This window comes from Scyliorhinus canicula, chromosome 2 (assembly GCF_902713615.1).
Source record: "Scyliorhinus canicula chromosome 2, sScyCan1.1, whole genome shotgun sequence".
Lineage (NCBI taxonomy): Eukaryota > Metazoa > Chordata > Chondrichthyes > Carcharhiniformes > Scyliorhinidae > Scyliorhinus > Scyliorhinus canicula.
Window position 1 is genome coordinate 157,470,100 of NC_052147.1, and position 13,348 is coordinate 157,483,447.

Here is a 13,348-nt window from a genome sequence, read left to right on the forward strand (position 1 = left end):
CATGTGGGGCCAGTGTGCGCCATGTGGGGCCAGTGTGCACCATGTGGGGCCAGTGTACGCCATGTGGGGCCAGTGTACGCCATGTGGGGCCAGTGTGCGCCATGTGTGACCAGTGTGCGCCATGTGGGGCCAGTGTGCACCATGTGGGGCCAGTGTACACCATGTGGGGCCAGTGTACACCATGTGGGGCCAGTGTACACCATGTGGGGCCAGTGTGCGCCATGTGGGGAAAGTGTGCGCCATGTGGGGCCAGTGTGCGCCATGTGGGGCCAGTGTACGCCATGTGGGGCCAGTGTACGCCATGTGGGGCCAGTGTGCGCCATGTGGGCCATGTGGGGCCAGTGTGAGTCATGTGGGGCCAGTGTACTCCATGTGGGGCCAGTGTGCGCCATGTGGGGCCAGTGTACCCCATGTGGGGCCAGTATACGCCATGTGGGACCAGTGTGCACCATGTGGGGCCAGTGTACACCATGTGGGGCCAGTGTGCGCCATGTGGGGCCAGTGTACGCCATGTGGGGCCAGTGTGCACCATGTGGGACCAGTGTGAGTCATGTGGGGCCAGTGTACGCCATGTGGGGCCAGTGTGAGTCATGTGGGGCCAGTGTGCGCCATGTGTGGCCAGTGTGCGCCATGTGTGGCCAGTGTGCGCCATGTGTGGCCAGTGTGCGCCATGTGGGGCCAGTGTGCACCATGTGGGGCCAGTGTGCACCATGTGGGACCAGTGTGCACCATGTGGGGCCAGTGTACGCCATCTGGTGCCAGTGTACGCCACGTGGGGCCAGTGTACACCACGTGGGGTCAGTGTGCACCACGTGGGACCAGTGCACACCATGTGGGGCCAGTGTACACCATGTGGGGCCAGTGTACACCATGTGGGGCCAGTGTGCACCATGTGGGATCAGTGTACACCATGTGGGGCCAGTATACGCCATGTGGGGCCAGTATACGCCATGTGGGGCCAGTGTACGCCATGTGGGGCCAGTGTACACCATGTGGGGCCAGTGTGCGCCATGTGGGGAAAGTGTGCGCCATGTGGGGCCAGTGTGCGCCATGTGGGGCCAGTGTGCGCCATGTGGGACCAGTGTGCACCATGTGGGCCAGTGTGCACCATGTGGGGCCAGTGTGCACCATGTGGGACCAGTGTGCGCCATGTGGGGAAAGTGTGCACCATTTTGGGCCAGTGTGCGCCACGTGGGACCAGTGTACGCCATGTGGGACCAGTGTACACCATGTGGGTCCAGTGTACACCATGTGGGGCCAGTGTACGCCATTTGGGGCCAGTGTACGCCATGTGGGCCATATGGGGCCAGTGTGCGCCATGTGGGGCCAGTGTGCACCATGTGGGACCAGTGTGCACCATGTGGGACCAGTGTGTGCCATGTGGGACCTGTGTGCGCCATGTGGGGCCAGTGTGCGCCATGTGGGGCCAGTGTACGCCATGTGGGGCCAGTGTACACCATGTGGGGCCAGTGTACACCATGTGGGGCCAGTGTACACCATGTGGGGCCAGTGTATACCATGTGGGGCCATTGTACATCATGTGGGGCCAGTGTACGCTATGTGTGGCCAGTGTACGCCACGTGGGGCCAGTGTGCGCCATGTGGAACCAGTGTACGCTATGTGGGGCCAGTGTACGCCATGTGGGGCCAGTGTGCGCCATGTGCGGCCAGTGTGCATCATGAAAGGCCAGTGTGCACCATGTGGGACCAGTGTACGCCATGTGGGGCCAGTGTACTCCATGTGGAACCAGTGTACGCCATGTGGGGCCAGTGTGCATCACGCAAGGCCAGTGTGCATCACGCAAGGCCAGTGTGTACCACGTGGGGCCAGTGTACACCATGTGGGACCAGTGTGCGCCATGTGGGGCCAGTGTGCGCCATGTGGGGCCAGTGTGCGCCATGTGGGGCCAGTGTGCGCCATGTGGGGCCAGTGTGCGCCATGTGGGGCCAGTGTACGCCATGTGGGGCCAGTGTACGCCATGTGGGGCCAGTGTACGCCATGTGGGGCCAGTGTACGCCATGTGGGGCCAGTGTGCATCATGCAAGGCCAGTGTGCATCACGCAAGGCCAGTGTGTACCATGTGGGGCCAGTGTACACCATGTGGGACCAGTGTACGCCATGTGGGACCAGTGTACGCCATGTGGGGCCAGTGTGCGCCATGTGGGGCCAGTGTGCGCCATGTGGGGCCAGTGTGCGCCATGTGGGGCCAGTGTACACCATGTGGGGCCAGTGTACGCCATGTGGGGCCAGTGTACGCCATGTGGGGCCAGTGTGCATCACGCAAGGCCAGTGTGCGCCATGTGGGGCCAGTGTACGCCATGTGGGACCAGTGTACATCATGTCGAACCAGTGTACGCCATGTGGGGCCAGTGTGCGCCATGTGGGGCCAGTGTGCATCACGCGAGGCCAGTGTGCATCACCGTGATGATTAGTGGCAACAAGTGCCAAAATCAAAAACAACAACCCACAACCAGACCTGATAGCCACCTCCTATTTGGCACTTGTGACAGAACTTCCCTCTCACAGATTCGCCTCTTCAGTCATCAGTGAAAGTACACTATCTGAAGCCAGTACCAGTAATGAAGACCATGAAACTTTTAGAAAGATGTAAAAAATCCATAATGTTTGCAAGTAACCTTTTAGGAAAAGAAATATTTCTGCTTTACCCGGCCTGGCCTCCATGTGATTCCAGGCCATGACAATGTTAACTCTTAACTGCCCTCTGACATGGCTGAACCAGCCACATGGCTGCATTCAAGGAAATGGCTCACTGGCCTTGCCAGTGACACTCATATCCCAAATAAAAGGAAAATATAGACCAGAATTCTCCAGCTGTCCAATGGCGGCGGGATTCTCTGGTCCTGCAGGCAGCCACCCGTGGGTTTCCCGGTGGCATGGTGTGGTTTAATGGGAGATTCCATTGACAGCGGTGGGAGCAGAGAAGCCCGCCAGCAGTGAACAACATGCCACCACCTACCACCGAGAAACACGCGGCTGGGAGGCCAGAGAATTCCACCCTTAGTGTTCTGCATTTAGATATAAATAGTGACCCATGAATAGTTACAAGAAGTGTGACTCTCTGAAGCTGTCACGTTCAGAGACTAATGCTACTCAATATTCCAGAATACGGTTAAAGGCGGGGATCACTGTTTGCCATTTATGGGATTCTTATCAGCATCAAGTGCTGTTAATGTTCAATGCATCCTGCGGAGTGTGGAACCTGAGCTTTTTAAATGGGACCAACAATAGTCTGGGTCAAGAACGTCTAATTATCCTGGCAGTGATTGAAAGTTTAATGGTGCCTCCCTTTACTTAAACTGCTTGACAGAGCTGAGAAGTTCGGAAGGAAAGGGTTTCCTTGCGTGACTTGGAGCTGTATTTATATTATTTGTTGGCAATCTCTTCCCATATTGGAGCATCGTTAGAACAAAGCAGTCAGTAATTGTTTTCCAGTACTAATGGTGTTACACAGGGGGACACATATTGTGCTTTTACAGAACGTGGTATTTGAAAACAAAAAGCACAGACTGGATTACCCTGTGTGATTAACCAGAGAACAAAGATAAATTGGCAAAAATGTAGATTTGTTCTCACTGTTATGAGTGGAAAGCGGAGGCATTTGCATGTTTGGTGAGGTGACTAAGGTTGTAGGTGGCCACCGTGTTTCTTCATTGGCACTTCGGACATCAGTGACTATTTAATTCCAATGTGCCATTCTCTCATCATTAGTTGCAGTTCAGCGAAGGTTCACTCCTCTGATTCCTGGGACGAAGGGGTTGTCTTATGAGGACAGGTTGGGCCCGTACTCGTGGGAGTTCAGAAGAATGAGGGATCACCTTATTGAAATGAATAAGGTACTGAGGGAACTTTACAGGTTGGATGTTGAGTGGATCCTTCCTGTCCTGGGGAGACTGGAACATAAACGCAATTTAAAGATAAGAATTCTTCCATTTAAGATGGAGATGAGGAGATATTTCTTCGCTGAGGATTGCTTGTCTGTGAAATTCTCTCCCCCGGCACAGTGGAGGCTGTGGGTCATTCAGGATATTCAAGGCCTAGTTAGACAGATTTGTGACTGGGAGTCGAGGGTTCTGGGGAGCAGACAGGAAAGTGGGGTCCAGGTCACAATCATCAGTGGGCCGGATTCTCCGGTTCCCCATCCGCATGTTTCTTGGTAGTGCATGCTTCGCTGGCAGAGGGATTCCCTCTTCCTGATGATTGTCAATGGGATTTCCTATTGAATCCACTCCATGCAGCTGGGAAACTCACGGGCTGCGGTGCACTGCTGGCGGGAACAGAGAATCCCAACGGCCGGAGAATTCCGACTCAGATCAGCTATGGTCTTATCGAAGGACTGAATGGCCTAATCCTGTTCCTAATTCTTATGATCCTATGACCCCTGTCTGGCACACCATCTTTTGGAAACTTAGCTCTTTTATGCCAGGAGAGCTGTCAGTAAACTCTCTGGCACCAAGAAAGAATTACATCTGGAGGCGGCTTTAGTTCCACGATCTGAACCCAATGGCCCAATGGGAAAATGTCTTTGTTCTGTTGCTCTTTGAGATGAATGAAACCCTTCAATTTATTCCATTCCCGAGAGCATCGAAGAATACATGTCTGGCCATGAATGGATGTTTTTGCCTCAATGAGAATCACAGTATAGTTTGGGTTTCACACTAACTTCAGTTACTGATCAGTAAAATGCAGTCATAATAAGAAAAAAGTCATGATATGAAAAAGTGAGGTAGAGTTCAGAACAAATTCCCGTTCATGTTACAAGGCACCTTAAAAGCCAGAATGGTTGTTCTGCACAACACCCTAATTCCTGTCATGTTCAGTTTGTTTTCTCTTTCACCTCTCACTCCCTCTCTCCTAGCCCTTGTTGCAGGAATGCTCCATACTGGCAGACTGGAAGAATTGGAGATGTATTCCATTCCTAACGCTGAAGATATTGTTAACTTGAAAGAAGTCGGCCAAAGACAATGGGCTGGATTCTCTGTCCTCACTGCAATGAATGCCGTATTGGCTGAACAACAAGGGCGCGATTCTCCGCAAATGCGGCGAGTCATAAAGGCTGCCGTGAAACTGGCCGTGTTTCACGGCAGCCTCCGCGCCCCCTCCCGACCCGATCCCCCCCCCCCCCCCCCCCGAGCGGGGCTAGCAGCGGGGCCCCGTGAACCACGGCATCGCGGCCTTAGCAACCATCGCTAAGTCCGCGCGCCAAGCGTCACGCCGGCTGACGAGCACGATGACATCATACGCGCATGCGCGGATTGGACGGCTCCAACCCGCGCATGCGTGGGGCCGTCATCTCCCTCGGCCGCCCCGTGGACTGATTCTGTGGGGCGGCGGAGGGAAAGACGCACTGCCCGCGATCGGTGGGCACCGATCGCGGGCCCATGCCCCCCTTGGCACGGCCGAGGTACTGCCGTGCCAATCGGGGCCCTGGATGCCCAGAACGGGCATGTTGCGGCCGTTTTTACGACGGCAGCAAGCAGCCCATCGGCCTGGGGAGAATCGCTGTACGCCGTAAACAACGGCGAGCAGCGATTCGTGTCGTGGTGCGCCCGTGGGGGGGGGAGAATAGCGGGAGGGCGTGAAAAATGTCGGGGACGCCTTCCCGCTATTCTCCGACCCGTCGTGGGCAGCGGAGAATCGCGCCCCAAATTCCTTGGGCGAGATTCTCCGACCCCCCCCAGCGGCTGGAGAATCGCCGGGGGGCAGTGTGAATCCTGCCCCGCCGCCCCGACACCGGCTGCCGAATTCTCAGGCACCGGTTTTTTGGCGGGGGCGGAAATCGTGCCCCGCCATTCGGGGGCCATTGGCAGCGCTCCCCCCCCGTGATTCTCTGCTCCTCGAGTGGCCGCCAGCGTAAATTACACAAGGTTCTTACCGCCGGGACCTGGCTCTGCGGGCAGCCTCCAGAGTCCTTGGCGTGGGGGGGGGAGGGGGGGGGGGGGGAGATCTGGCCTTTTGGGGGGGGAGATCTGGCCGTGGGGGGGGTGGCCCGCGAGCGGGGCCCACCGATCTTCAGGTGGGTCTGTGCCGTGGGGGCATTCTTTCCCTCCGCACCGGCCGCTGTAAAGCTGTTTCTGGAAATGCGTGGCACCCAGGCCAACACTAAAGGGTGTCGTCTGCAGTGGAAAGCCTGGGGCAATTCGTCTGAACCATGCTTTAAACTCAACCACTCTTGGCTCAGGTGAGGCGAGGAAGGAACTGCGCTCCGAAAACTCGTATTTGAAACAAACCTGTTGGACTTTATCCTGGTGTTGTAAGAAAATTACAGCACAGGAACAGGCCCTTCGGCCCTCCCAGCCTGCGCCGATCCAGATCCTTTATCTAAACCTGTTGCCTATTTTCCAAGGTCTACTTCTCTCTGTTCCTCACCCGTTCATATATCTGTCCAGATGCATCTTAAATGATGCTATCGTACCCGCCTCTACCACCTCCGCTGGCAAAGCATTCCAGGCACCCACCACCCTCTGCGTAAAAAACTTTCCACGCACATCTCCCTTAAACTTTTCCCCTCTCACCTTGAAATCGTGACCCCTTGTAATTGACACCCCCACTCTTGGAAAAAGCGTGTTGCTATCCACCCTATCCATACCTCTCATAATTTTGTAGACCTCAATCAGGTCTCCCCTGAACCTCCGTCTTTCCAATTAAAACAATCCTAATCTACTCAACCTTTCTTCATAGCTAGCACCCTCCATACCAGGCAACATCCTGGTGAACCTCCTCTGCACCCTCTCTAAAGCATCCACATTCTTCTGGTAATGTGGCGACCAGAACTGCACGCAGTATTCCAAATGTGGCCTAACCAAAGTCCGATAAACTGTAACATGACCTGCCGACTCTTGTACTCAATACCCAGTCCGATGAAGGCAAGCATGCTGTATGCCTTCTTGACCACTCTATCGACCTGCGTTGCAACCTTCAGGGTACAATGGACCTGAACTCCCAGATCTCTCTGGACATCAATTTTCCCCAGGACTCTTCCATTGACCATATAGTCTGCTCTTGAGTTAGATCTTCCAGAATGCATCACCTCGCATTTGCCTGGATTGAACTCCATCTGCCATTTCTCTGCCCAACTCTCCAATCTATCTATATTTTGCTGTATTCTCTGACAGTCCGCTTCGCTATTTGCAACTCCACCAATCTTAGTATCATCTGCAAACTTGCTCATCAGACCACTTATACCTTCGTCCAGATCATTTATGTATATCACAAACAACAGTGGTCCGAGCACGGATCCCTGTGGAACACCACTAGTCACCTTTCTCCATTTTGAAACACTCCCTTCCACCACTACGCTCTGTCTCCTGTTGCCCAGCCAGTTCTTTATCCACCTAGCTAGTACACCCTGAACCCCATACGATTTCACTTTTTCCATCAACCTGCCATGGGAAACTTTATCAAATGCTTTACTGAAGTCTATGTGTATGACATCTACAGCCCTTCCCTCATCAATTAACTTTGTCACTTCCTCAAAGAATTCTATTAGGTTTGTAAGACATGACCTTCCCTGCACAAAACCATGCTGCCTATCACTGATAAGTCTATTTTCTTCCAAATGTGAATAGATCCTATCCCTCAGTATCTTCTCCAATAGTTTGCCTACCACTGACGTCAAGCTCACAGGTCTATAATTCCCTGGATTATCCCTGGTACCCTTCTTAAACAAAGGGACAACATTAGCAATTCTCCAGTCCTCCGGGACCTCACCCGTGCTCAAGGATGCCGCAAAGATATCTGATAAGGCCCCAGCTATTTCGTCCCTTGCTTCCCTCAGTAACCTGGGATAGATCCCATCCGGTCCTGGGGACTTGTCCACCTTAATGCCTTTTAGAATATCCAAAACCTCCCCCTTCCTTATGCCGACATGACCTAGAGTATTTAAACATCCATCCCTAGCCTCAACATCCATCATGTCCCTCTCCTTGGTGAATATCGATGCAAAGTACTCATTAAGAAGCTCACTCATTTCCTCTGACTCCACGCATAAATTCCCTCTTTTGTCTTTGAGTGGGCCAATCCTTTCTCTAGTTACCCTCTTGCTCCTTATATACGAATAAAAGGCTTTGGGATTTTCCTTAACCCTGTTAGCCAAAGATATTTCATGACCCCTTTTATCCCTCTTTGTTGCGCGTTTGAGATTTGTCCTACTTTCCCGATATTCCTCCAAAGCTTCATTAGTTTTGAGTCGCCTCGATCTTATGTATGCTTCCTTTTTCATTTTAGCTAGTCTCACAATTCCACCCATCATCCATGGTTCCCTAATCTTGCCATTTCTATCTCTCATTTTCACAGGAACATGTCTGTCCTGCACTTTAATCAACCTTTCCTTAAAAGACTCCCACATTTCAAATGTGGATTTACCCTTAAACAGCTGCTCCCAATCCACATTCCCGAGCCCCTGCCGAATTTTGTTATAGTTGGCCTTTATCCAATTTAGCACTCTTTCTTTAGGACCACTCTCGTCTTTGTCCATGAGTATTCTAAAATTTATGGAATTGTGATCGCTATTCCCAAAGTAATCGCCCACTGAAACGTCAACCACCTGGCCGGGATCATTCCCCAATACCAGGTCCAGTATGGCCCCTTACTGAGTTGGACTATTTACATACTGATCTAAAAAACTCTCCTGGATGCTCCTTACAAATTCTGCTCCATCTACGCCTCCAACACTACATGAGACCCATTCAATTTTGGGGAAGTTAAAATCTCCCATCACAACCACCCTATAGCTCCTACATTTCTCTATAATCTGTCTGCATATTTCTACCTCTACTTCACGCTCGCTTTTGGGAGTCCTATAGTAAAGTCCCAACAATGTTACTGCACCCTTCCTATTTCTTAGCTCTATCCATATTGCCTCAGTGCTCAAATCCTCCATCGTGCCCTCCTTAATCACAGCTGTGATATCATCTGTGACCAGTAATGCAACTCCTCCACCCCTTTTACCTCCCTCTCTATCCCTCCTGAAGCATCTATACCCTGGGATATTTAGTTGCCAGTCTCGCCAATCCCTCAACCAAGTCTCAGTAATACCAATAACATCATATTCCCAGGTACTAATCCAAGCCCTAAATTCATCTGCCTTACCTGCTACACTTCTCGCATTAAAACAAATGCACCTCAGACCACCTGTCCCTTTGCGATCATCATCTCTTCCCTCTCTGCTCGTCCCCTTAGTCACATTGAGTTTATTATCCAGTACCTTACTGGCTTTAGTTGCTGCTTCTTTACTGACCTCTAAATTCCTAATCTGGTTCCCATCCCCCTGCCACATTAGTTTAAAACCTCCCCACCAGTGTTAGCAAAAGCACCCCCGAGGACATTGGTTCCAGTCCTGCCCAGGTGTAGACCATCCGATTTGTAATGGCCCCACCGCCCCCAGAACCGGTTCCAATGTCCAAAAAATCTGAACCCTTCCCTTCTGCACCATCTCTCAAGCCACTCATTCATTCTGACTATTCTTAAATTTCTACTCTGACTGTTTCGTGGCACTGGTAGCAATCCTGAGATTACTACCTTTGAGGTCCTACTTTTTAACTTACCTCCTAACTCCCAAAATTCTGATTGTAGGACCTCATCCCATTTTTTACCTATATCGTTGGTGCCTATATGCTCTACGACAACTGGCTGTTCACCCTCCCCCTTCAGTATGTCCTGCAGCCGATCTGAGACATTCCTGACCCGTGCACCCGGGAGGCAACATACCATTCGGGAGTCTCGTTTTTGACCACAGAAAAGCCTGTCTACTCCCCTTACTGTCACTTGACAACAGCCCCTTCACAAACCACCTTATTATGCTGACCGCACTGCACGTATGCAAATCTCCCCGGAACAGTAGCTCCGCTCTGTTGCCCTCTGCTGGATGTTTGCCTTCACTTGAACACCTCGGGTCTGTTGCACAAGTACACCTTCAAATTACGCTGACCGCACTGCACATATGCAAATCTCCCTGGAACAGCCAATCAGTAGCTCCGATCTGCTGCCCTCTGCTGGAGGCAGCTGGGAACTCACCCTTGCAGCTCTGAGGAGTCTCCATGCTGACATCCCCCTGGCCTGACTTGGAGTGAGGGCAGAGGAACCGTTTAAATGCAGCTCCCTATTGTTATCAGTGAACAGCTCAGCCCCAGGGTGGCCAATCAGTCACCTGGAGACTCCAGCTTGGTGTGTTTCATATGGAGGTTTGTTTATTGCTGTAGGTGTAGGAAGACAGTGATCAGTTTCACACTGGCCAAGCTGACATGAATCGCAATGGCCTTCGTGCCCAATGACACTTGCAATCTTTCTGGAAAACCCAGCCCAGTAGCAGACTGGGTGAATTGGATGTGTTGGAGGTGATGCACTCTCTCTTTTTTCTCTTTTCTTTAAATTTAGAGTATTCAATTCTTTTTTTCCAATTAACGGGCAATTTAGCATGACCAATTCACCTACCCTGCGCGTCTTTGGGTTGTGAGGGTGAGAGCCACATATACACATGGACAGTGATCTGGGGACGGGATTGAACCCGGATCCTCGGTGCTGGGAGGCAGCAGTGCTAACCACTGCTCCCTAGGTGATGAATTCTCAAGTTAAATGTTTAAATTGGGTTTAAAATTAATTGCAGTTAAATGTTAAGTGGAATCTTTGCGTTTAAATCGGTTGAACCTTGCTGGTGATCAAGGGGACGTCTTGAGATCCAGAATATTAATGGAATGTGAGATCAGAAGTTGTTTGCCCTCCCTCCATGTTATCACATTTCTGCTATTAATATCCCTTTGTCTTCTTTTCATAGGCTCTCAATGGCTTTATTCTGGTTGTTACTGCCGAAGGATATGTCTTCTACACGTCTTCTACCATCCAGGATTACCTTGGCTTTCACCAGGTAAGTCTGAGATCTTATTGAGTTTGGGAGTCTCGCTGTCAGAACTCCCATGGCAATGATCAGATTTTTGAGGGACGGAGCAGTGAAATGGGTTGGACCCTGGTCTTACACGTTTGGGACTGGAAATCATATATAATTCATGTTGGAATGTTGACCATCAATGTTATCTAACTGTGTGTCCAAGAATAGATTTGGTGGGATCAGCCTGGTTCTTAATGGTCAAAGCATCAAGAACATCAACAATCCTTAATCCTTCATCGGTCTTTGAAAGTACTCACTCACAACATGAACTTATCTTCTCTCTTCCAGATGTTGATTATCCTGTAGTGTATTTCCAGGATTTTTGTTATCACTTTCCATTGAATTTTTTAAGTGGCTTTACTCTTTGCTGTTCTTGGGTCTCTGCCTTCCACCATTGGCAGCCATGCCTTTAGCCTGCCCAGGGCCTAAGGTCTGGAATTCCCTCTCTGCATCTCTCCGCCCCTCTACCTCCCCTTCTTCCTTTTACGATAATTCTTAAATATATCTCCTTGGCCAAGCATTTGGCCATCTGGCCCAACATCACTGTATGTGGCTCAGTGTTGAGCTCCGTTTGAACGTGAAAACTAGAGCAGGGGTAGATAACATCAGCCCTCGAGCCCGCCCCACCATTCAACACGATCATGGCTGATCTCATCTCAACCTCATCTCCACTTTCTGGCCTGCTCCCCATAACCCTTCATCCTGTTATTAATTAAAAACCGATCTATCTCCTCCTTAAATTTGTTTATTGCTCCGGTGTCCACCGTACTCTGGGGTAGAGAATTCCAGAGATTCACCACCCTTTGAATGAAGAAATCCCTCCACATTTTAAATCTGCCATCCCTAGCCTCTAAAATGTTCAACAAGGGGAAACGTTCTACATCTACCCTGTCAACCCCCTAAAACATCTTCTATGCCTCAATCAGATCTCCTCTCATTCTTCTAAACTGCTCAATCTCTCTTAATAATACCAGTCCTTCATCCCTGGAATCAATCTAGTGAACCTTCTCTGAACCGCCAATAATGCATTTACATCCTTCCTCAAGTAAGGGGGCCAAAACTGTGCTCAATATTCCAGATACAGTCAGCAATGCCCGACACAGTTTGACAACCTTCTTGTGAAATGCTTTTAGATGTTTTATTACATTAAGAAAAAGTAAGTTGTTGTTGTTAATCCTCTCGACAGAATTGTCAATATTTGCGTATTTGGGTCAGTGGTAGGAATACGATGTATGACCTTTTTCAAAGAAAAATTAAAATGCAACTGCAAATGGGATACATCGGACAGAGGCCTCCTTTTGAAGTGAGGTAATGAAAAGCCATTGCCAGCTGATGTTATGGCTACAGTTGGATAGATGAGAGTGGAGCCAAGTGAGGGAAGTCACACTAAGTTGGAATCTGGAGCACAGGTATTGAAGGAGCGTGGTGTCGTCAGTTGAATCTCTGCAGAGATGGAGGAGCCTGGTTGCACAATTATAGTCACAGTTCTTATGTCAAAATCCAGTGAACCATTCCCGGTTGTCAAGTCGACAGGACTGAATGATCCATAATTTAGCACCATTTGGCATTTGGTTGGTGAAGCTACGAGGAATCAATGTAACAAGGAGAATTCAGAAGGAGCTCGACCTGTGTCTTACACTTGGAAGAGGCAGTGCTTGATATCAGCGTGGAGGAAGTTTTACAGTGTGTCTAACGTGTCATAACGGATGTAAATCCAGGCCGTTGGTAAGCAGCAAGCTATACTCTGTATCTAGCATGTGCTACATCTACCTGGAGGAATATTTGCTGATGCTGGAGAAATATAACAAGCTATTATTTTCTGCACATTGAAAAGCACAAAACTCCAGAGTTGCCGGGATATTATTTCACCACGAGTAACTGAAAAGTTTTGCAGAAATTATAGGCTGAAGTGTTCTGCTTTTGACATTTAATTAACTGCAGCTCTGTTTTTAATGTCTACAATGTTAGGAATTTGTGGATTTTTGTTATTGTAAAAGTTGTGGAGAAAAGTCTTGAAATGGAGAGGCTGGATTTCAGAACCACAGCAGAAGAGGGAAGAGCAGCTTTTCTCACTGTTTATCTTCAGTGTGTCATAAGCAAAGACTTTGCTGCTTCCCATCCTGCACAGTTTATATTTAGGCAGCATTGTGGTTTTGGCAACTGGGCATTTATTTCCAGAGCATGATGAAACACTAATCGTCACAGAACCATAACCTCCAAATGATCTCCACAGTCCGACTCCAGAACATTGCTGCTTATCATTTCACAGCCATTGTTATGGACGTGCATCTCTGAGAAAGCGATGGGGACACAAACAAACCGGAAGCAGCCGCTATGGAGCCGGGTCGCCGCTCCGGGAGCGGCCGGTATGGAGCCGTGTCCGGGAGCGGTCGGTACGGAGCCGTGTCCGGGAGGGATCGGTACGGAACTGTGTCCGGGAGCGGTCGG

At 50.3% G+C, this 13,348-nt stretch overlaps 1 protein-coding gene across 2 annotated transcripts in view; it reads left to right on the forward strand.

Moving 5' to 3' along the window:
* ahr2 (aryl hydrocarbon receptor 2) overlaps positions 1–13,348 on the forward strand; it is a 245,961-nt gene that overhangs the window by 193,605 nt on the left and 39,008 nt on the right. For both annotated transcript variants that reach the window (XM_038788090.1, XM_038788095.1), the window contains exon 4: positions 10,790–10,879. In XM_038788090.1, coding sequence (XP_038644018.1) covers positions 10,790–10,879 — 90 coding nt within the window. The remainder of the gene's footprint in view (positions 1–10,789; positions 10,880–13,348) is intronic.